The following is a 24,171-nucleotide window of genomic DNA, read 5'->3' as shown; positions in this document are numbered from 1 at the left end:
GCTGTCTGATCCATATTATGCATTTTTTTATTTATGAGGGTTGCCCAGAAAGAATACATCATTTTTTTTTTCAGCTGAAAACAATGCTATAAATGCAAAATGTTATGTACGTATTATTTAAAGTCTCCTGAGTGAGCACATCGAGTTTCTGTCACTTCCAACAGATAGTGTAGCTGCAGGACAGTTTCAAAATGGATTCTGTAGGTGATGTACGTTGCAAGCAATGTGCCGTCAATGAATTTCTCACTGCGGAGAAAGAAATTAAGGTGAATATTCACAAATGCTTGTGCAAAGTCTATGGAGCATCTGCTGTTGACAGAAGTACAGATAGTCACTGGGCACGGTGGGTGAGGTCTTCAGGAGGGAATTCAGCAGATCACGATTTGCAGTGTTCGGGGAGACCATCCACAGCTGTCATATCTGACATGTTGCAGCGAGCTGATGTTGTCATTCAAGAGAACAGACAAATTATGACTCAGCACTTGGTGCTGCATCTGTCAATCAGACAAATTATGACTCAGCACTTGGTGCTGCATCTGTCAATCAGCAGAGGAAGTTTACAAAGCAAAGCACTGGCTCCGCAAGGACAAGGATTGGTACCTACAGAGCATACATGCCCTTGTTTTGCGCTGGAGGAAGGCCATAGAACAGGATGAAGATTGCGTGGAAAAATAGGCTGTGTAGATAAGACACCATTCTCATTATGTAATTCTCATTATGTTCAATAAAGAAGTGTTGAAGAAAAAAATACAGTGCATTACTTTCTGGGCAAACTTCATATATTTTAGATTTTTACACTTGAAAATGCCAATTAAAAACTTACTTAGTCCTCTACCCAGCCATCAGATGTGCTTCAACTGAAATGAGCATTAACCATATACTGATTGCAGACAAATACTGATAATCATTAGATATAACAAAACCTTTCTCTAAGTTCTTTTGTTACTACAAAGAAGAAACTGGCAATCTAACAAAATATTATAAAGAGCACTTTTAAACAAAGATATTGCCAAAAAAAAAGTTATTTATGGGATCAAAAGTAAAAACAGACTATCTTTACATGCTGCCTGCTCGAAACAAGACAAAAGCTATGTAGAAACAACAGACACGTAACACCACTACCAAAAATGCCAATATCAAGTTATGTCAAGATGAACAGGAAACAACAGACCCAATGAAAGTAGCAAATACCTTCAACAAATATTTTACAAATGTAAGTTGGCTCTTTAAAATTAACCCAAGTAACCAAAATGCAGCAGCACTGCCATCTAAGATTACCAGTTCTACTATATCGTTGTACATGCGGACAACCAGTGAAGAAGAAATTCTGACTGTCACAAAAACCTCAAAAATGAAATAGTCCTTTGGGAAGAAATAATGTACCTGGTAAAATAATAAAAGGATGTAGTGAACTCATTGTAAATCTGCTGAGAGATTTATGCAGTCCACAGGAAGAGATGATATATCTGATAAAATAATAAAAGGGTGTAGTGAACTTGTAAATCTGCTGAGACTTTTAAGCAAAAGGTCACTGGCATCATGGACTTTCCCTTCTTGTCCAAAAACCGCAAAATTGAAACCAGTTTCCAAAAGAAGAAACACAGAAGAAGTTGGCAATTACAAGCAAATTGCCCTATTGTCTAGCTTTTTCACAAATTTTAGAAAAAGTCTTCCAAAAAAGACTTACAGGTTTTAAGCAAAAAAAAATAAAAAATAATAATAATAATAAAAATACTGGTTTAGGAAGAACCACTCAGGTAACACTACTATCTGTTAATTCCTAAGTGGTGAATATATTACTGGTGTATGCCTTTACTTATCAAAGGCATTCGATACTGTAGATCGTGAGGTGCTACTACAGAAATTAAAGCAACAAGGCATCAGAGGAACACCTAATAATTGGTCAGGTTGTACCTTTGTGGACATAAAGAAACTGTGAAAATACAACACAATGAATACAAAAGAAGTACAAACTATTACTCAGCTTACCAAGAGATGAAATATAGTGTTCCCCAATAATCAGTGCTGTTCCTTCAATAGGTATATGTCCTACAGACAAATACACATTGTCAAAATGCTTATCATTCTGCAGATGGTGTAAGCTCTCTCGCCGGCCACGGTGGTCTCGCGGTTCTAGGCGCGCAGTCCAGAACCGTGCGACTGCTACGGTCGCAGGTTCGAATCCTGCCTCGGGCATGGATGTGTGTGATGTCCTTAGGTTAGTTAGATTTAAGTAGTTCTAAGTTCTAGGGGACCGATGACCACAGCAGTTGAGTCCCATAGTGCTCAGAGCCATTTCAACCATTTTTTTTTTTGTAAGCTTTCTCATCGGTGCAAAAACAGAAAAATTACTACAAGAAAACATAAAAAGACATTGGGCAGCACAGCAGTATGGTTCACAGACAATAATCTAATAATAAATGAAGGAGAAACTGTGGCATTGGACTCCTATAACGCCAAGGAAAAGTCCCACAAACTATAAACACCCAGTTGTCAACCAAAGATGTAAATAGAGTTTCTCGATCACTGGATCCAGGATAATGTCAGGTGGGGAACTCATATTGACAACTTCATCAAAAAATTGAGCACATACTGCTATGTGATGAGGAACCTCAAAAGTTGCTGCTGCAGCAAAGGCTGCCTAAAAGTGTTTACTATGCAAATGTCCAGTCACTTCTGAAGTACACATTCATTTTCTAATGAGCTTCTCCAAACAGCATGAAGTTATTCAGAATGCAAAAAAGAATCATAAGATTTATAGAAGGTGCTAAACACAGAAAATCTGGCAATTCACTCTTCAAAAAACTGCAAATTCATCCACCTCCATGCCTGCATATATATGAAACTGTAGTATTCATATAGCAGTATGCGACTGAAAATCCCACATTCTTCCTCAAAAATAAAGATGTGCACACCCACACTAAAAGGCAAAAAATAAATGTCTGTATTCACCGAAAAGAAACTAAGCTCTGCCAAACTGGAGTTCTTCATCTTGGAAAAAAAGACATTTGGAAAATACCAAATAACATACAAGCAGTAAGCAGCATAGCAGGATTCATTATAACCACGGAAGCAATATTATTAATTATGTACCAATAATCTGTATTGTAACCACAAGTACTTAATGATGTATTATAATTATAGAAATAGTATTGTGTTAACTGTGTTCACATCTTATTACACATTCTAAGTACCTACAGGATCTTGTGGACAAATAAAATTAATACATAAATCTCTTCTATAATTTTATATCACCCTCATTGTAGAGCAGAAAGGTGTTAAAAAGAAACTTCAGAATCCCTGTGAATTAGGGTATAATCACTTTAATTACTGCATTAATGCTAACTAGTTTCCATTGAACCACAGCATGCCACAGTTATAATAACCCCAACTGAGTTCATATTTCTGTTAACAAGGCTGAAGTGTTTTTATTTAAATGATCACAACAACAACAACAAAAATAAAATGAGGTACAAACCTTTGTATTGGCTGAAATTTTAAACACATTCATAACCTTTGGTAACATGGAAGGTGAAATCTTCAAAGATAACTTCCCATCACCACAAGAAACAACTTCTCTGAAAAAGGATACAAAATATAATGTCAAAAATAAACAGCAACATGAATATAATTGAGGAGGCAGCAGCTTTTTTTTTTCCAACATAACAACAATCTGCTAAATTACTAGAGTAACTCAGCTGGCATAAGCACAAATCGTATTAAGCACAATAGTGATAGATTACTAATGTAGCATACAGGCTATGTTTATAAAAGTTGCTTCTCTTTTGTAATATATACGTCAAATTGTTCCACACTCCTAGAAGTACTCTGTCTTGAAAAGATCTACATAACACAATGAATGAATCAATGAAATATAAAAGAGAAATTTTACTGTTAAGGCTGTTGGCAATGCCCTGTCTTCAAGGTCTTCATAACATTATCTTTCAACACAATAACACAAGAGTGCATGTTGCTCGTGCTTTCCTTATCTACTTCTTTATAGAGAGTGTTCAAATGTTGCCCTGACCAGTGCATTCTCTAGGTCTCTTACTGACTGGTCTGGATAGACTGCGTCAAAAATTACAAAATTACATTTACAAATAATAGGTAACAATACAAAAAATTAGCAGATTAAGCATTTTAGTATTTATACATTTAAAATGCTATTGATGGCTGGGTCCTCTGACAGTTGCACTAGTTTTGGAGACATTTCGATAAATCCATTGACTTTGTTCACAGTAAAAAAATTCCTGGATGGAGTAGACAGTGGCAGGACCTATACTTCTATGGGTAGTGATCTGAATGTTCTCAGGGCAATATTCAGAAAGCTGCCTCTTGTTTTGGACAATCTATTTGTAGGTACATTTATGCTCTCCTTGTTGCGGGTGATGTGGTCATGTATGTCAAGCCTCCTGCTAAAGAAATCTAGATTTTATTTAAAGTGAGGTATATGACTCATGACATTAGACACACACACACACACACACACACACACACGTGTGCAGTGAGGTCTTGCCAAGAGCATTTGCTGTCCACCAAAAACCCCCGAAGTTTCACAACCACTACCCAGTTTACGTAATCTTTGTCGCTGAGGCTACATATCAATTTTTGTGTTTTTTCTTCATTGAATTTCATTTTATTTGTAACAAACCATTCTTTTGTCATATCAAATGAAGCATATGCTTCTTCTTGAACCTTTCTGGCACTGATGCCTTTTGAGTATAAAGTTGTGTCATACACATGTAGCAAGGACTGTCCATGAGTACTCAAGTCATTTACAAAAAGTAGGAACAGGAGGGGCCCCCTTACCGATCCCTGGGGCATGCCGTATCCAACTTCTGTTCACATGATAGCACTCCTTGAACTGATGTGATATGCCTTCTGTTTTCCAATTAATATTTGAGGGTTGCCAGAACAGTGCCTCCAGCTCCATCCTGACTGAGCTTTTTCAGAAGGATCTTATGAGGAATGCTGTCAAACACCTTAGTAAGGTCATAAAATGTCACTGCTATATATTCTTTTTCTTCAGAACTGTGCTTTATCCTAGTAACCAGGTCTAGTGCCGCTGCTTGTTTGATTTGCCTTTCTGGAAACCATACTGTGCATATGAGAAGAGTTCATCAATTTCAAATTAATTTGAGATTCGGCCTTTCACTGTAGTCTCAATGAATTTAGCAAAGAGTGGAATTATTGAGACTTGTTTGAAGCTTGCTACCTTGTCTGGATCATAATTTTAATAAACTAATACTATCCATGCACATTTCACATTTCAGAGTCAGGAAATACACCTGCAGAGAGAGGGTTATTAATTACCATAGTTACTGGTTCAACAACATCATGAATAATTTTCTTGTGGACATTAGTGGGCTTCCCATATATATCCTGACTGCCAGAAGGCTTATAAAATTTTACAATCCTTAGTATTTCATTATTTTGTAATTTCCTCCAGTTCATCGTGGTTCAGATTCTTTATCTGCTGTTGACCACATACAGTGGAATAGGCTTTATAATGATGTCAAAATACAGAACATTTACTATATTAGTTAGTGTTTACATTACAAGTACAAATTATTTATGCTACATTAATAAATTGTACAGTATTTCTATCATAGGCTTAAAACTCAATTCCTATCTTACAAGTATCCAAGAATTCTGTAACTGTAGTATTGATTGTCTATTATCTATTTGTGCAGTTTACTTTTAAAATCATTGAAAGGTGTATTGAGTACAGCATGTGGTAATTTGTCAATTTTTTCCTGTGTTCATTGATCAGGTACCAGGCCGCCTTGCACAGGCTGTGGGTTCTTTCAGTGAACCTATCAACGCTTTTCTTCTCAGCTTGTTCTACATCCTTTCTATAAAGTCTTTTTCCTGTAAATATTTGCTGTAAAACATTTCCTTTGCATTGGGATCTGCTGCTGTTTTGAAGTGATCATGTAATAGGAGTAAAATGCATTTTAATTTTTTCAATTCACTAGTATACCATGTTCTTTCTTTCACCATATTTTACCTGTGGCTTGACATGTTCACAGGGTATTTTTTGGTCTTCTGTGGATCAAATAGACAATTTTCGTTTTGATTATCTGCAAGAACTCTATATATGCATCAGTTGCTGCCATTTCATGTAATCCAGGCTACCACTCTACTACATATAATGCTGTCTGAAAAGCACTTAATGTTTCCTTATTTATGATCCAGTTTACGAATACATAATTAGAATTCTGGGAAACAGTTGGCTGATTATTTGCTTTTTCTGTATACATTTCCATGACAGCCATTATGATTGATGAACTCCTGTATAGATCTCAAATGTCAGATATGTGTGTAACTGTAATTCAAATAGACTCGATAGCTGGCCGGGTTACAGCCATTGTTACTACCAAAAGTGGCAGCTGTGTGTGCTGTACATCCTCAAATCACCTATAAATTCAATCATGTATTCCTCCTACTATATGTACACACACAATAATAACTGATACTATGTCGTGACATTTAGGAGATTTGACTGGAGAATGTAGGACATCACATCATATTTAATTCTAAAAGTCAGATAATATCACATTCAGTTCAGTAGGGTGGTGATGATTATGTGTTTAAGGGACTAAAGTATTGGGTCATCAGTCCCTCCTTATCATGTGAAGCACATTTCGAAGGGTGAAAAGCAAAAACAATGGGAACTTGGCTGCTTGAACTATATAGGCAACTCAAAGAGTTTAAAGGGGTGTGATAGTACTAGTACCGCAGTAGGTAAAAGAAAAGTTGGGAGGGTGTGGGGGGGTGGGGGTGGGGGTGGGGGGGACGAAAGGCACAACAAGGTGAGAGGGTAAGGAAGTAATCTGCAGTCGCTTGATGGACACCCACCAGAGGGGGGAGCTCTCACCTTCACAACCACCCCTAACACTGGAAGTGGATGATTTATAGTAAAATCCAGTCCCCCTCAGGAAATGCAACACTTTGGCAGTCGCTGTCATGTCATCTGAAAGCGTCTGAGGTAGTGAAAGCATGCCGAAGATTGGCCAGCAGGGTGCACTCAACAAGAACATGCACTATCGTTAATAGACTACCGCACCTGCAGCAAGGGGGATCCTCCCGATGCAAAAGGAACTTGTGGGTGAGTCTAATATGGTCAATGCGTAGTCGGCACAACACACTGGCATCTTTCTGAGAGACCTGGAAAAATGTATGCGACATTTTAGTCGACTCTTTAATTGCTCTAAACTTGTAGCCTGCCATTCCAATTCCCAGAGCCTCAAAATATGGCACCGGAGCTATCATCTTAAGTCTAGTTCAGGTCTGTACACTGGATCTTTTCTGGACTGTCCTATATATATATATATATATTCTGGGGCATAAAGTTCATATCAGTCACATCTGTCATTTTTGGTGTTGCAGTTTTTATAAGTGTTGGAGCAGTACAGTCATAATTCAGATCAATCTCAACAAACATTTTGTAGAACTGTACCAGACTGGAATTGGCTACGCACCAGCTGCAATGTACAACAGCTTTTTATGAGTACTTTGAAAGCTTCTGCCAGAAGGTTCCATAGGTATGTAAATCAGATGAGTTTTGTGACAAGTAAAATTTGCAAGTGTTGCCTGTGTAAGATTGCTCTCCAATGCCACTACCAATAGCTGCTGGTTATATATCGAGGAATGTTACCTACTGAAATGATCCTGGAAGATACTGAAGGCCTCCTTGTATGGTTAGTAACAGGTGGTAAACCATTTAAAGGCCATCTTAAGTAGTTGTCGATGGTTACACTATGAGGTTACATGGGCAACACTCATCTAATGACAGGAAGGGGAGTACGGTTGCTACTCTTTACAAGTCAGCATTCTTTCTCCAGCATTCTTTCTCTCAGAACAAACTCCATTTAAAAGTATCTTTGTTTGTGTATCCATCATAGCCCAAGTGAAAACAAGATACACAAGAATGTAAAAGTATGGTCAGCAAAATTTGTGTTGAGCACATGAGTGCTAACATACTATGAATATGGCCACAATTGTTTCTAGTCTAATAACACACAAATATGAAATTTATTCTATTGTAAACTTCATAATGGAGCACAACAGGTGATATCTTTAAACGATAAACCCAGTATTTGTCTGATTATAACAAAAGAAAAATTAAGCTACCACAAGTAGATGGTTTTCTTAAAATTGTCTATTAAAAAGAAAGAATTCTGCTCCTTAGAGAGGGGCTTTAAGTAATATTGTTCATTAAAGATGGGGCAAAACTACAACTTCCACTTGGAAAGATTCTAAGAATATGAGTTGTATTGAAGTCTTTGCAGTGGATTCCAGCATTCACAAATAGCTGAATGATGTTTCCCTCCAACAATGAATAGCCTTGTTCATCAGTGAGATACAAAAGTCCACTAAAGGCAAAGGTCCAGGTTCAAGTATCAGTCTGACACACAGTTTAAATCAGTCAACAGGCTTTATAGAAGCATATACATCAATGCAGAGTTAAAGAGCTGGGGCGACCATCAACCCCTAGAACACTATCGTTCATCTTCGATGTTATGATCTTTGCCTCTGCTCTCATGGCCTTTGTGTCCATACACCATTATGAGTTGTTCAATATTACTGTGCTTTTACGTTTCACTAGTTTTTGATAATGAATCACTCGTTGGTGATTTCCATCTTTTACCATATCATCGTTAGGACCACAATTACTATGTTTGTGACCCTGGCAACACTCACAAACATCATTTTTGACACCTACAATGAGGATTTGCGCTTTGTCACAGACTCACAGTGCAATTATCTTTTGTTGGACCCTTATATTTGCCAGTTTTATAGCTTGCCACATCTGGATGCAGTATACTGGAAATGTGATTAGTGTGTATTTTCTCGACCTCAGAGTGTACAGGTCTGGACTTGCCTACATTTCATTGAATGTTATTCTGTTGTTTAATTACTTCTGCAAGTACAATTTATTAATTAAGAATCCAACGTACAATGTGTCGAACTCTGTGCTACCCCATTACATTGCGTGGCGAGACTGTGGGTCTGAAATTTGTTGTCTTCCACATACTACCATTAAACTGAGTTACCTCACAATGTACAACTACTGTTCTACATGCTTCAGCACTGCCACTGGTACCTTTACACTACTTGCCTTTTAATGATACTGCCCCCTCTCTGGCTCCGTATGTTCCGACTTCTACATTTTAGCATTCTGCAGCTAAGGTTGTACCTTCCATGAGAGTCAACCACACTTCTGCACCTCCCGCGTCACACGTCCTCAGTCCCCCCCCCTCCCCCCCCCCCCCCCCCCACACACACATGGGCTTCAGGTGATACATCACATCGCATCAGTCTTCTGCATGTTAATGCAATGCTACCTTCTATGATCATGCTCATCACCATCACACCAGCCTACATCATTCTCATGCCTAATATGTAGTGAGGGCAACCCCGGGCAGTTCCTCACTGAGACACCTGCAACTGCCCAATCAAGATTTCATCATTGCTAATGGTGTACCACCTTCACTGGTCACTGCAGGTCTACATCATATGTCAACACCTACACAAATGGTTTCATCTGGCAGGTTTCCTAAATTTGCCCCAGGGGCTTCAGCTAGAAGTACGCGGGTGGCGACCGCGGGGACCCGAGCTGAGTCTGACATTGCTTCCACTTACTTGTGTCAGACTCCTTCTTTCTCCTTCCCTGTCAGCCTCCCTTGGCCAACCCTTGCTTTTTCAACCCCAACAGTATTAGGTTTCGAGGCCCGAGGGCGTCTATCCAATTTTCTTATTCCTTCTTATAACCCAACTCCTGAGGGGAGCCCACCCCTTAAGAAAAGCCAGCAGTCCTGTGAGCTGTGAGGGTAACACCGCAGGTTGGATGGGAGGCCAGCACCCTCTCTCTGTAAAAAATTAAACACGCTTTCAAGACTACAAGTAAGCCTCGGAACATTACTGACAAAAATGGACGACGTCAATGGCAAAGAAACGGTATACGATTTGGAACGTGGAATGTAAGGAGTCTGTATAAGACAGGAGCTGCAATCAGTGTGGTCAAGGAAATTCAGAGGTACGAACTAGACCTAGTTGCACTGCAAGAAATCCGGTGGAATGATGCTGGGAGCATTGATGTTGAAAACTGTACAATTCTGTATGGAGCCTGTGAACGAGGTCATCTGTTAGGCACTGCGTCAGTAAGACGTTGGCCACTAATGTTTCAGAATTCGTTTCAGTCAACCCAAGAATATCTGTTCTACCACTGTAAGTAAAGCATATTAAGGCGACTTTTGTGAACTGTCATGCTCCCACGGAGGAGAGCAAATGTGAAGTGAAAGACGAGTTCTATGCACAGCTAGAGGCAGTGATGGACGCTATACCAAATGGACACCTGAGGATCCTCCTTGGTGATATGAATGCCAAGGTTGGGAAAGAACAAATATTCCAAGACACAACAGGTAGGCACAGTCTACACAACCTAAGCAATGACAATGGAGTTAGGTTCATCAGCTTCGCTACATCATTAGGGTTGTTCATCTCCAGCACAAACTTCCAGCGGAAAAACATACATAAAGGAACCTGGGTATCACCAGATGGGAGAACTGTAAATCAAATAGACCATGTTGCCGTTGATCTCAGAGCCAAGAGATGGGTGTTAGACGTTAAGACAGCGCGGGGTGCCGAAGGTGGGAGTGATCATTTCCTGATCAGAGGCCATTTAAACATACAGTGTAAAGGAAGAATGGGGCCTAAGTTAAAAAGAGTGGAAAGGTACCATGTGGAGAAACTAAAAGATGAGGCAACGAAGACCAGATACCAGTTGCAACTTAATAACCGCTTTGAAGCACTCAGTGAAGTGGACGCGAATCAGGACCTCGAACTTATGTGGGGAAACATCCAGAGCTCAGTTAGGGATACAGCAAAGGAAACAGTCATGGGAAACCCAGTGGGCAAGAAGATCTGGTTTGGAAAGGAATGTGCAGATGCCCTGGAAAGGAGAAAGGAAGCCAGGAACAAATGGCTGAAGGGGACAAATCTGGCACAGGCCAAAGCACAATTTGAGGAGGTCCGAAAGACTACACAAGCAATTCTGAGAAGAGCAAAGAGGAAATACATAAGGAATATCATCACTGAAGCAGAAACAGACTTCAGAGGACAAAAGACGAGGGAAATGTTTCTGAGGGTGAAGTACCTCTGCAAAGGTCACCAGGCCAAGCAGAAATTTGTCAAAGATTTCTGTGATAAGATCCTGATGAACGATAGGGACATAGCTGAGAGATGGAAAGAGTACTTTTGACAGCTGCTAAACTGTGATGAACCCGAACTGCAGTTTGATTTCCAGTACCCAATTACAGCCGATGCAGACTATCCCCCACCTACCCTGGATGCGATAAAAACCAGAATCAGACACCTTAAACAGAATAAGAGTCCAGGTGAAGATGGAATACAGGCTGAAATGATCCTGGCAGGAGGAGAGAAACTTGCAGAAAAAATACACCGACTGATACAGGCAATATGGACCAAAGAAGAACTACCAGGAGAATGGAAAACAGCTCTGATTTGTCCAATACATAAGAAGGGTGACAAACTGGAATGTGACAACTATCGAGGAATCGCCCTGCTTAACGTCTGCTATAAGATCCTGTCCAATTGCCTCATACATAGAATTCAGCCAGTGGCAGAAGCGGTGATTGGGGAGTACCAGGGAGGTTTCCGGCCAGGACAGTCAACAGTAGATCACATCTTCAGTCTCCGGCAGCTCACTGAGAAACTGGGTGAATATGGTAAAGATTTGCATGTTTTATTCGTTGCTTTTAAGAAGGCCTATGATTGCATACATCGCAAGAGCCTGCTCAACTGTTTAAGGGAGTTTGGCATAGCAGAGAAACTCATCAATCTTATAAAGATCTGTCTGAACGAAACACACGCAAAGGTGAAGATGGGAAATCACGTAACTGAGGAATTTGAAATTGTGACAGGAATCAGGCAAGGAGATGGGTTGTCCCCTATCCTGTTCAACTTTGCCCTCGAGAAGATCGTACGCAAGACCTTCCAAGAGAATGAAGGGATTGAAATCGAAGGAAAGAGACTGGCATACTTAGCCTATGCAGACGACATGTGTTTACTCTCTAGGTCGGAAGAGGAGTTGGAGCAAATGACCAAAGCACTAAAGGAGGCTGCCAGCAAATTTGGGCTAAACATAAATGAAGCTAAGACAGAGTACCTCGTTATGACACATGGTCATTGTCAGACTGCTGATCATCTACAATCACTGCAGGTTGGGGACCATTCCTACAAGAGAGTGCAAGAGTTCAAATACCTAGGGGCACTTTTCACTGAAAACTCGTCATGGGAAGCAGAGATCAATGCCAGAATACAAGCAGGAAACTGATCTTACCACAGCCTAGCACAACTGCTTTGGTCCAAATCTCTCTCCAGACAGTTCAAGATTCAACTGTACAAAACCCTGATCCAGCCTGTTGTTCTATATGGCTGTGAGACATGGAGTATCCAGAAACAGGACTTCAATAAGCTCCTTGTCTTTGAGAGAAAAGTGCTTTGGAAGATCTTCGGTCTGGTTCTGGATGCAGATACAGGGAAATGGAGGATCAGATACAACCAAGAGCTTGAGGAACTATACCAGCAGCCCAACATAGCAGGAGCTGTCAAAGCCAAACGAATGCAGTGGGCCGGCCATGTGGCCCGGATGGAGGATCACAGATGGCCTCGGAAGCTCCTGGATTTCACACCTACAGGAAAGAGACCGCCAGGGAGACCCAAGAAGCGTTGGAGGGATGGACTCCATGAAGATTTAAAACAAATGTCAATAGATGTGGACGAATGGCAGATAGCAGCAATGGACAGAATACAGTGGAGGAGGAAGCTTGTAGATGCGTGCGGTCGACTGGGCCTGATCACATAGTAGTAGTAGTAGTAGTAGTAGTAGGTTTCCTACATTGCCTCTATTACTGAAGGACAATCACTGTAGATGGTTTGTCCTGGCAGGAAATATCTTTGACCTTCATGGGATTATGGATGAATACTCCTATTTTATTTGCCCAGTTAGTCATTTCCATGAGCACACAGGCCTTATCACTGACTTGCTGCTCTCCACAGCTGCCCATCACAAAGACTCTGTGGCTAAAATTACTGTCATTCAACATTTGTCACATCACCCTTCCACGGTCATGTATCATGCCATACAAGACGAGAAATGAGGACCTAGGACCACGTCTCAACTTTGACGGCACTTCTGCATGTCAACAGACATTGTGGACTGTCAAATTCCTGTATGAATTGCAATTACAATTATTGTCACATGCTTCTGATCTACAGGAAAATAAGTTATGCCTTGCAGATCAAGCATATAGAATCTTGCAGCACAGACAAATTCTCACTAGCCCAAACGGTCATTTGGATGATAATGCTGGCACTACGGGCCAACTCCCTCCCCCCTCCCCTCCCCCTCTGCCCCAATCCACTTCCTTTAGTTGATAGAGCCTACATGGGAGTACACACAATTGCCTGGAATGATACACAGCCACCAGGTGGTAACTTTCATGCACTACCTGCACCAACTCCCCAATCACTTCCAACCTCTATTGAGGAAGCAGCCAAACAACGCGACACACTTCTCTCTGGAGAATCCAACAGAAGGCATGTACACAGCATGGCTTACTTCCCACCCCGTGCACCCCCTCTGCTGGTTCCATGTTGCATTAGGAGATGCTGCTCAGAACAGGTGCCCACCCTGCACTGTAAACTCTGTGCATGGACCAGTTTAGGTGCACTGGCCCATCCCCCTCCTACATCACACCTCGTCAAGCAACAGTCGATGAATGCCTTCTCATCTCGCAGTGGTTGTCTTTACTTTATAGACCACATGTCAGTGCTCTAGTTTCTTATCAATAGTGCTCTGGAGGCTAGTGTTATACCTACAGCACTGATCCCTCCTCGCATATTCCCTACACAAACTGGCACTGCGCACACCAAACATCTCACACATCAAAGTCCTCAGTGCTAAGGATCTCCAGGCCCACCTAATATCTAAACTGTGCTTCCTATGTCATTCCACATTGCTGATGTTGATAAACTGGAGTTTGGAAATTATTTCCTTTGACATATAGGATTTCTACCCAACATAAAGTTAGCTTCACCACTACACAATGCATATGGCACACTAATTCTGAGCTAGTTCAGCACTGCTTCTTTCATGCTGCCTATTGAGATCCCCTCCTACACTCCCTTTCCAAGTGCTGTATGTTTTCACCCCAGCTCACCATTTCACTAGTTGAGCTTTTGCTCAAGTGCTCTGCTGTCGATGCTCTTTAAGTGCACAGGCCCTCACTATGTCAACAGTTTGATGCTGTATCTGCACAGCTCGCACAGGCTCTTCACATAGCACACCAGCTCTCCAACACAATTTCCTCACAACTGGGCAATGTGGCTGCTATCAAGTGATATTTGTCTCTTCAGTGTCTCATCCCAGTCTACTGTACCCTTGTGCTGACAGTGATGCTCCTCAGAAGGGTTGCAATAACATGATTGTGACAATGATCTCTAATGGCACATGCCACAGGATTAATAAAACGGAGGATCCACCTGTACATCTTAATAAGGCCTTAATCCAAAAAAGTTACAACATGCCAAGGCAATTGTCAGCAAACTACTCAACAATAGGATTATTTGCACTTCGGACAGCAATTGGTCTTCCCCCATACATACTGTGTGGTATTGACAAATTTCACATCACTGCTTACCATCCACAGAAGAAAGATGGGTTATTTCTTCTATGCAGATCCTGAACTCTCGAACTATCATGGATAACTACCAGTCCCTCACATCCAAGACTGCCCAATTGCTTAAATGCGTACAGGTATCCTGGACTGCCACAAGGCTTACCACCACATACCTGTGTTCACTGAAATATTTCAAAAATTCCACTGATTACTCCCTTTCTGCTTTATGAGTACTGCCCCATGCTTTATGGCCTCAATAATGCAACCGAAACATGGCAGAGGTTTATCAGCTCTCTCTGTTCAACTTGACATTCACATATGCTTGTTGTGATGACCTTTTGATTCTTTCATCTATCACCGAGGAGCATAAACAGCACCTGTCACAGGTCCAAGTGACACTGCACCACAACAGTGTCAAAATCAATCATGCAAAGTCACCTTCCTGGGTTATACTGTTTTGTTGGATGGTATGCAAGTGACATCTGATCACGCCGTATTCATTTGCAACTTAACTTTACCTACAGACTACTGTGAACTATGTAGCGTCCACAGTACCACAAATTTCTATCGCCACGACCTCCCACAGGTTGCCATATCCGGGCACCACTTACCAACTTCCTCATTTGTAAGATTATTTCAGTCACTAGGAAGGTGCCTTCAATGAATGATACAATCGCAGTTCTCAAGTCACCCAATTTGTCACGCGTTCTCAAATTGTGCTCAGTGCTCAAATCTTGGTTACTGCGGCCACAAGAGACATATTGATTGTGGGCAGTACTGCAGCAGCATATCAGCATCACAACTGAGCCTCTTATGTTCTTTTCTAAGAAATTTCCACTCTCTCAGTGCAAAAGGTCAACGTTTCACCACAAACTTCTCACGGTCTGCGAGACAATCAAACACTTCCATGACAATATTGAAGGGTGCGAATTCACCATCTTTACAGATTACTGCCTGCTGGCTGACACATCTGTAACCCTGGAAAGAATGTTTCTCCTCAATGGCTTTGGCACATGGAGCTCATCTGCCAGTATTACACAAATGTATAATGTGTACAAGTGTTCGATAATGTCATTGCAGATTATTTGTCCTGTGTAAATGTTATCTCAACTCCCATGGACATGAATGAGCTGGTACACCTACAGACATGATTCTGAGCTCGCCGTAATGCTGATAGACACAAAACACTCTGTAACACTTGACATCACCTCCTCCCAGGTTCCTCCATACATATTATGGATGACACCTCGATCAAAGCTACCACAAAACTAATCACTGAACATTTCATCATAAAAACTGATTGTTGCACTCGGCCACACAATTTTATCCCGCGTCAGAGGAGTCATGTGGAATGGCATACTGAGGCCCCTCTTGGACAATTCAGCATCCCCAAGGGTCGTCTACGTCATGCCCATATTGACACAGTGGAACCACTAGTACCCTCAGATGATTTTTACCACATTCTGTCTCTCATCAATCAAGTCATGAAATGGGTTAAAGCTGTTCCCCTCCCAACCATACGTCCAAAAAAGTTGCCCATGTTTTCATTAACTCCCATACTGCCCACTTTGGCTGCCAGTCCTCAATTACAACTGACCAGGGCCACAAATTTGAGTCTTCACTCTTCTCAAAACTTTGCAAGCTGTGTAGTATAGACAAATTTCACATCACTGCTTACCATCCACAGAGAAATGGTCTCACAGAATGTTCACACCATACACTTAAGGCAGCACTCATGTGCCTAGTGGTTCCTGCCTGGAAGCGATACCGTGTGCCTTTTAGGAATATGCACAGCTTACAAGGAGATCTCCAGGCATCATTCACAGACATCTTGTGCGGTGAGCCCCATATCCTAAGGATGATTGATGAGCTTCCAGCATTAGTTGATCATATACGCCCACACATCACACACACCTGTATGCCACCTCCACATCCACATTCTCTATCCCATGTTTCTGTCCTTAAGGAACTGACTACTAGTGATTATGTGATGCTCCATGACGTCTCTGTTTTAGCATCATCACAGGTTCCTTATTCGGCCTCCTCAGAAGTCCTCACTCACAGATGGAACACCTTTGGCAACATACTTAACAGCAAATGTGAGACGAACTTGGTGAATCAACTGAAACCTGCCTTGTCATTCACCAAAAACTTTACTCAGGCGGCATCGGTCATCCAGCTGGACCCACTCGATGACCCCTCCCAGCCTTCTGTGGCCTCAGATTCGTCTTTCCATGATCCAATGTACAATTTTTGTGCTGACACTGAGTCACTTCCCCTCAAGTTTTCCATCTTGCCACCCAGTGTTTCAAGTGATATGTGTGACTATAGTGTAGTACTGTGTGGGCCTCTGCACATCCAAATACCACTGTTTTCACTGTTGACATCACAGGTGTCAACCTGATGACCTCTGTATCGAGGTCAAGAATGGCATAGCCTTCATCTTTACCATTTCACCACTGCCTCAAGATGATGCCTCCACCATGCACATATGGCTCCTGAACTGTTTTCAGCTTCCTCCCAGCACCAACCAAGATCTTAATATGGAGAAGATATCCTCCAACAGTCGACACACTATCATTATTCCTCTCTAACCTCTGATTCTCCAATTATGGACATCACTTCAGCCAATGACCTCTCGTGCTCCCCAGTGGGATGTCTACTCAACTTGAGTGGATGCAAATTATTGTCAATGGCATAGCCTGCTCTGCACCTCCCCCAAGCTCTGCATTTCCTGGGAAGGGAGGGGTCACTCTGTAGTGGCTATCAACCACTAGAAAACTATTGTTCATCTTTGATGTCATAGTCTTTGGCTCTTCTCTCATTGTGTTCGTGTCTGCACACTATTATGAGTTATTCAATTGTATTATGCTTCTGCATTTAATTAAAGTTTTTGATAACAATTCGCTTGTTGCCATTTACAACCTTTACCATATCATTGTTAGGATTGGAATTACCTTAGAGTAATTTCAGAAGCAATTAATAGGTTGTAGTGAACCACTGTCTCTCATTTCACTTCCACCAGCAGTTTAGGCTAGCAAGATATGCAGAAAAGTCTGTATGTAATGAGAAAGGCAGGGTAGAGGACTTGCTTCCAGTACCTTATTATCATCATCATCATCATCATCATCATCATCATCATCTGACCACACACTGCTGTTGAACTGTCTCCAGAAGCTTAGTTTCGAGATTTATCAGTATGTAGAAAAGATGGATTTTACCTCAGATCTGGGATATTTGCAAGAAGAGCTCAATCACCTACAGAAAGCTTTTTACATTGTAAAGGCTACTTCAAATAGCAGATTTGGTACACATTTCAACCTACTCTTGTGAAACAGAGCGCGGCCAGAGAATACAGATGGTCTGAAAAGGTTGGTCAGTTTGTTACATGATGACAGTATTTTATCAAAGATTAGAATAATTACTCACAAGAACAAATAAAATATGCTTTATGCTCTGTGGCATTCGTATATCCCCTCCAAAGATCTGAGAAGAACCACAACAAGGAAGAAATTTATGAGATTTATCTCTCTGTGGGAAATGATGTATTAGCCCAGTAGCTGGAACATAAGCAGATGAGCACTGTTGATCACAAGAAAAAGGATGGCTTCAAAGAAATGCCCAGATCCTCACTACTGTTTCCTCCTCCTGAGACTGTGTTAATAAAGAAGCTACCCACATATTCATAAGTGATAATTAACAGAAAAATAGGATATAATGTTAGCAAGGAATGGAATCCAGCAATGGCCATGCTACTACAACAAAGACTATGGGAACAGCAAATCAAGAGGCCTCTTTTTAAGTCTTCAGATTTGACTGCCCACTTAAAAATCTATTTTTATTAGCTTTCTTCAAAGTGCTTAATGATAGGTTTAAAAGTCATTCTATGTACATGATCAGTTACACTGGCCATGACAGTTATCTCTTTGGTTCTTCCACCAACAGTTAATACTATCACTTGAAGATAACACGCTGTTGTTTCATCAGAAATATTGCAGAAGCTTTGTGATATCATCTAACGTGGGACCCAAGAGTCTCACCTACACCTCTATTCCACATCGAAGTTTTGAGCTGGACTGTGAGCCTCGACTGTATAACTCAGTTGGTAAGAGCATTCCCAGCAATAGCAAGAGTGCAGACTGGTATTTGAGTGTTAGTGAAGCATAGTTTTAGGTTGCCAGGAAATTTCATAAAATTATAAAAACAACTGCCAATTTAAAAAATTCCTTCTGATCATTGCACTGTTCTAAGATGAGGCAACAGAAGCACAAAATGGCGGAGGCATTAATTAAAAAATCCTAACAAAATCCTTTAAAGAGGCTGTAGCTATGTCAAGGAATAGGACAAGAGCTATTTCATATGATGATAATGATAACCCTGAAATCAAGCCACATGGACCACATCCTGTTAATTGGCTGATGCTTCATTTTATCTGTCAATGGCATTACTGAGCATCAGTATACAAGAACATGAGAGAAATACACCACCCTCCTGGACTTAGCATTGGCTTTCCCGAACTATAGCAGGTAGTACATCAATTGACTTTGTGAGGTTCACTGAACTCCGCTCCAATCCTTCCACGAAGGGAACATCTTTGGTTGTGCCACCAATCAAATATGGGTCTTTGGTGTGGCTGTGAAACAAGGTAACTGCTTAGCTTCAGAGAGAGGCAGACTCCATTTCTTATGCAGTTTTGAAATTACAGACATTCATTTCTATCCTTGTTGATGATGGACAATCGCACACACATTTTCTGAAATATGTCACTTCACTCTATTCTGTCAGTGAACAAGCTTCAGCAAGTAGCCTTTATTGTGGAGTCAATTTTCATTCATTCATTCATTCATTTCATTGTTGCCCTTATGGACAGTGTTTGAACTCGAAAATCACATGATGACACAATTTTCACTTCTTTCCTTTCTTCCTCTTCTTTTTCCAAAATCTCTTCATCCTTTGGCTGTGCTCCTGTTTCCTTTGCTCTGTCCATAATGTTCCTTTCTTCTTTCTCTCCTTTACGATAAATTTTGCACTCCTAACTTTGTTTCTGAAGTATTTCCTGTCTCCTATCATTTGCCTGTTGATCCCTATCTGCCTTAAGTCTTCGTCGTCTATTTCATGATACCAATTTGTTTTCTTGCTTGAGCTGTTTACTACATCAAAAATTTTCTTTGTAAGTCGGTTGTTGTCCATTCTCTGTATGTGCCCATAGAAAGTTAATCTGCGTTTTCTGATCGCGTCTGTTAGTCTGTCAGTGTGCTGGTAGGTCACTTCATCCATATGCCATCTCTGTGAATTGGTCCAAATATTTTTCTGAGAATTTTGCGTTCTATTTTTTCTGTGTCTATGATGCCTGATGCTCCAATTGTGGTTGTTTCTGACGCGTACAATGCTTCTGGTAATACAACTGTTTTGTAGTGCCTAAGTTTGGCCTGCCTCGATATGCTTTTCTTATTATAATGTGACCATGTGAGTTTGTATGCCTTCTGGAGTTTCTTCGTTCGTTCCATGTTAGCCGCCTTGTTTGATCCTCCCATTTGTATGTACTCCCCTAAATACTTAAATTTTTCGACTCTTTCTACGGATCCATATACCGTATGCATGGTGTGTACATTGTTGATCTGTCGTTCCATATATTGTGTCTTCTCGTAAGATACCTGCAGACCTGTTTTGGCAGCTATTTCATGCAAGCATTCCAGTGCTTCCTTTGCCTCCTGTGTATTATTGCTGAGTATGGCTATATCATCTGCAAATGCCAGACATTTTATGATTGTTTTGGTTTCACGTGTTCTTCCCAGCTGTATTCCTTTAACTTGTTCCTCCCACTGCTTGATAATTTTGTCTAACACCATGTTGAACAGGATTGGTGAGAGCCCGTCTCCTTGTCGGACACCTGTGTGTATGTGGAAGGGTTCCAAAATTTCTCCCATGAACTTAATCTTGGAGGTAGTGTCTGTAAGCGTCTGTTGTATAAGTGCCCTGGTTTTTCTGTCGATACCATATTCTTCCAGTACGTCAAAGAGTGTCTGTCTGTCTATGGAATCATATGCTTTTTTAAAGTCCACAAAGGTAACTACAGTGTTTCTTGCCTGTCTGACTTTCAAAAGTGTTCTCAAGTTCCAGATCTGTTCGATGCATGATCTCCCTTTTCTGAAGCCTGCCTGGTATTCCCCAATTTGCAGATCTGCTTGTGGTTCTAGTCTGTTTAATAGCACCTTAGAGAAAATTTTGTATGTAACTGGTACTAGCGAAATGCCTCTGTAATTGTTTGGATCTGACTTATCACCCTTTTTATGTAACGGATGGATCAATGCACATTTCCATTCCTCTGGCACTTTCTCTGTGATCCAAATTTCGGAGATAATCTTATGGATTTTTTTGGTGATGTTTTCATCTTGGAGTTTCCAGATCTCGGCGATAATACCATCTTCTCCGGCAGCTCTGTTATTTTTCATTTGTTTTATGATTTCCTCTATCTCTTCTATTGTGGGTGGATCAGAATCGGCATTAGATGTGGTCTTTTGGAATGTTAATTTTCCTGTAGGTTTTTTGCAATTAAGATGTTTATCAAAGTAATGTTTGAGAATTTTACAGTTTTCTTTTGTGTTTGTTTCCAGGGATCCATCTGTTCTTCGGAAGCAGAGGCTAGGGGGTTGATAGCCCTTAATATTTTCTTTGAAAGTTCTGTAAAAATTTCTTGTGTTATTTCTTTTGAAATCTTCCTCAATTTCTTTTAGTCTGTTATTGTCATATGCTCGTTTTTCCCTTCTGATTTCCTTCGATGCTAGTTTCTGAACTTCGTGAAATTCTTTCCATGTTTCTGAATTTCTGTAGCTACTGAACTTGTCCCATGCTTGCTTTCTTCTCTCAATGGCTTCATCACACTTTGCGTTCCACCACCTATGTTTGCGTTTTCTAGGTGGTTGTCCCCAGCACATAGTCTTCTGAACTGCCTTCGCCAGATCTGTCCATGTGTCTATTGAGTGCCTATTAATTTCTTCAACGATTTTATCCCTGTTTATCTTCAAGTATTCCGGATCAGGTTTGACTATTTTGTTTTGTGCTGTCTGTTTCAGTCTTGGGATTGGCCTAATCTTAACTTGTAGCAAATAATGATCAGACTCGAAGACTCCTTTACGTGTTCTGACATTTAGAATTTCCCGCGAATTTTTCTTGGATATGGCCACATGATCAATCTGAAATTCTCCCCACACTGTGTTGGGTGCTTTCCATGTTGTAAGTTTTCGTCTTGGTTTTTGAAATTGTGTTGACATGATTTTGAGGTTAAAGTTTTGACAATATTTTATGAGGTGTTCCCCATTTCTGTTCGTGCGAATATGTGCTGAGTATGGGCCTGTTATTTCTCTGAATTTTCTCTCCTTACCAAGCTGCGCATTGAAATCACCCATTACAATTTTCACATGTCTTTCTGGTACGTTGTTAGTTACTTCCTCCATGTCTTCCCAGAAGTCTTCAATTTCTTGTGGCTTCTTTCTGTTATGGTCATTTGTAGGTGCATGTGCGTTGATAATTGTGTATGCTTTATTACCTGATTTGAAGGACAGTGTCGAGATACGTTCTGATATTGAATTGAAGTCTATGATGTTATCCATGACTGATTTGTGTACTGCAAACCCTGTACCAAACAATAATGGTGTTCCTCTTCTGACAGCAGGTTTACCTTTGTAAATCCTGTAATGTTCTGTGTCGAAATGGTTTTCATCTACGAAGCGCGTCTCTTGGATGGCAAGAATTTTGATGTGAAATTTATCTAGCATGTCTGTCAGTTGTTTTAGTTTTCCAAGTTTGAACAGAGTGTTTGCATTGAGAGTGCCAAGGTAGTGCTTGCGAAGAGGTTTTGAGAAGCTCCGACTCTTCTCCTCATGATGTTCCTGGTCCCCCAGAATCCGATGACCAGGAAAGTCCAGTCCGTTGACTGGGGCCTGGGGTAGCGGATTTCTTTCCATTTGTTCCATCATGATTACTTCAAGTTGAAGTTGGTTGTGGTGACCTTCAACAAGATCACGGTAATTGCAGACTTGATTGTTGAGATCAAGCCATATTTCACTGCCACACCAACTAGGTAAACAGACGCAGACCACTAGTCGCTGGATACCAGAACAGACACTAATGGATTTCTTGATGTTGTGTGTTTGGTCCGCGAGAGCTATTTTATTTCGTTCAAGTCCGCCGGCAAGCCGGTGAGGACCCCCCTATCCGCCACCTGGGATGCGCCACGTCGGAGTAGCACCTCTCCGCCTGCTACGACACCGTAGTAGGTTCGTGGAGTCAATTTTCATTTATACAGTATTTTCATTTTTCAGCATTGCCTCAGTAAATTGAGAAATAATGCAACCTATGTGAACACTTAATCAAAATCTGTAATATCAAAGATCATAAAAAACTTCCAAACATCATTGATCCTCTTACTTGAATGAATGAAAAAGGAAGGTAGATTGGGATTCAAAGGCCTGCCAATAGTGGGATTATTAGAGGCAGAGCACAAACTCAGATTGGCCAAGGAAGGGGCAAGAAATCAAACTGTGGCCTTTTCAGAGGAAAAGTTCTGGCAGCCTTCTTAATATATTAAGAGAAGTCACAAAAAAACTAAATTTAGATGACTGGGTGGGTTATTGAACCCCATCAAAGATAGGTAAGGGCAATAGAAGTGACATAATCCTCAGCACATAATGCAAAGATTACACTAAGCAGAATATGAAAGCAAGATGAACACTGAGTCTTCCCATGCTTCCTAGTCATAATGTGTGTGTCTTTCACCTTTTCTATTTCTCTAGAACTTTATTGCACTCAGGTAAATATACCTTATTCCTATATTTATTTGGCTGAAATAATAAAAATGTTTCAGTAGCCATGTTAATACTGTATTGCAAGGGGAAGGAGGAAGATACAGCCTCTACACATAGTTGTTAGAGATCAAATATTTATTTTACTAACTGGAATGATGTAATACAAATTATACAACAGGGCAAGACCATCACCAAGGAAAATGGTAAAATCATGAGGGCTAGATGCACAAAAAAAAAGAGCTGCAGTGAATGGTAAATAATTGTAATTTGGTGAGGGTAAACCCCATTCAAATGCACGCCCTCAACAAAGAACATGATTCAACATTCACAGTCTTTGCAATTTTTCAACAGGTAAGAGATACTTCTCTCTCATCTGGATAGAAAATTCATTGAGGCTGTAGGGTACTCAGATGACTTGATAATAATATCAAACTCTACATTCCTGCACTGTGAAAAAGCAGTTATTTCACATGGAGGCATGGCAACAATGAAACACACTGGAAAATTTAATCAGCAAAATGCTGTCTTACATGGTGATGTATCCAAGTGGATTTGTATACGACAGGATATTGAACTACAAGAACAATATGCAAAACTAAAATATAGCATTGTTTAGTAAAACTGTGCTGTTTGTGACTTTAATCACTGGTAAAATAAAG

At 40.7% G+C, this 24,171-nt stretch overlaps 1 protein-coding gene across 1 annotated transcript in view; it reads right to left on the bottom strand.

The window, feature by feature from the left end:
- LOC124791761 (NIF3-like protein 1) overlaps window positions 1–24,171 on the bottom strand; it is a 77,035-nt gene that overhangs the window by 10,656 nt on the left and 42,208 nt on the right. Inside the window, exon 5 of the mRNA XM_047257885.1 lies at window positions 3,479–3,578. Coding sequence (XP_047113841.1) covers window positions 3,479–3,578 — 100 coding nt within the window. The remainder of the gene's footprint in view (window positions 1–3,478; window positions 3,579–24,171) is intronic.

Source organism: Schistocerca piceifrons, chromosome 1 (genome assembly GCF_021461385.2).
Source record: "Schistocerca piceifrons isolate TAMUIC-IGC-003096 chromosome 1, iqSchPice1.1, whole genome shotgun sequence".
Taxonomy (NCBI): domain Eukaryota; kingdom Metazoa; phylum Arthropoda; class Insecta; order Orthoptera; family Acrididae; genus Schistocerca; species Schistocerca piceifrons.
The sequence above is the reverse complement of the archived record's forward strand: the minus strand, read 5'-3'. Positions and strand labels throughout refer to the sequence as shown.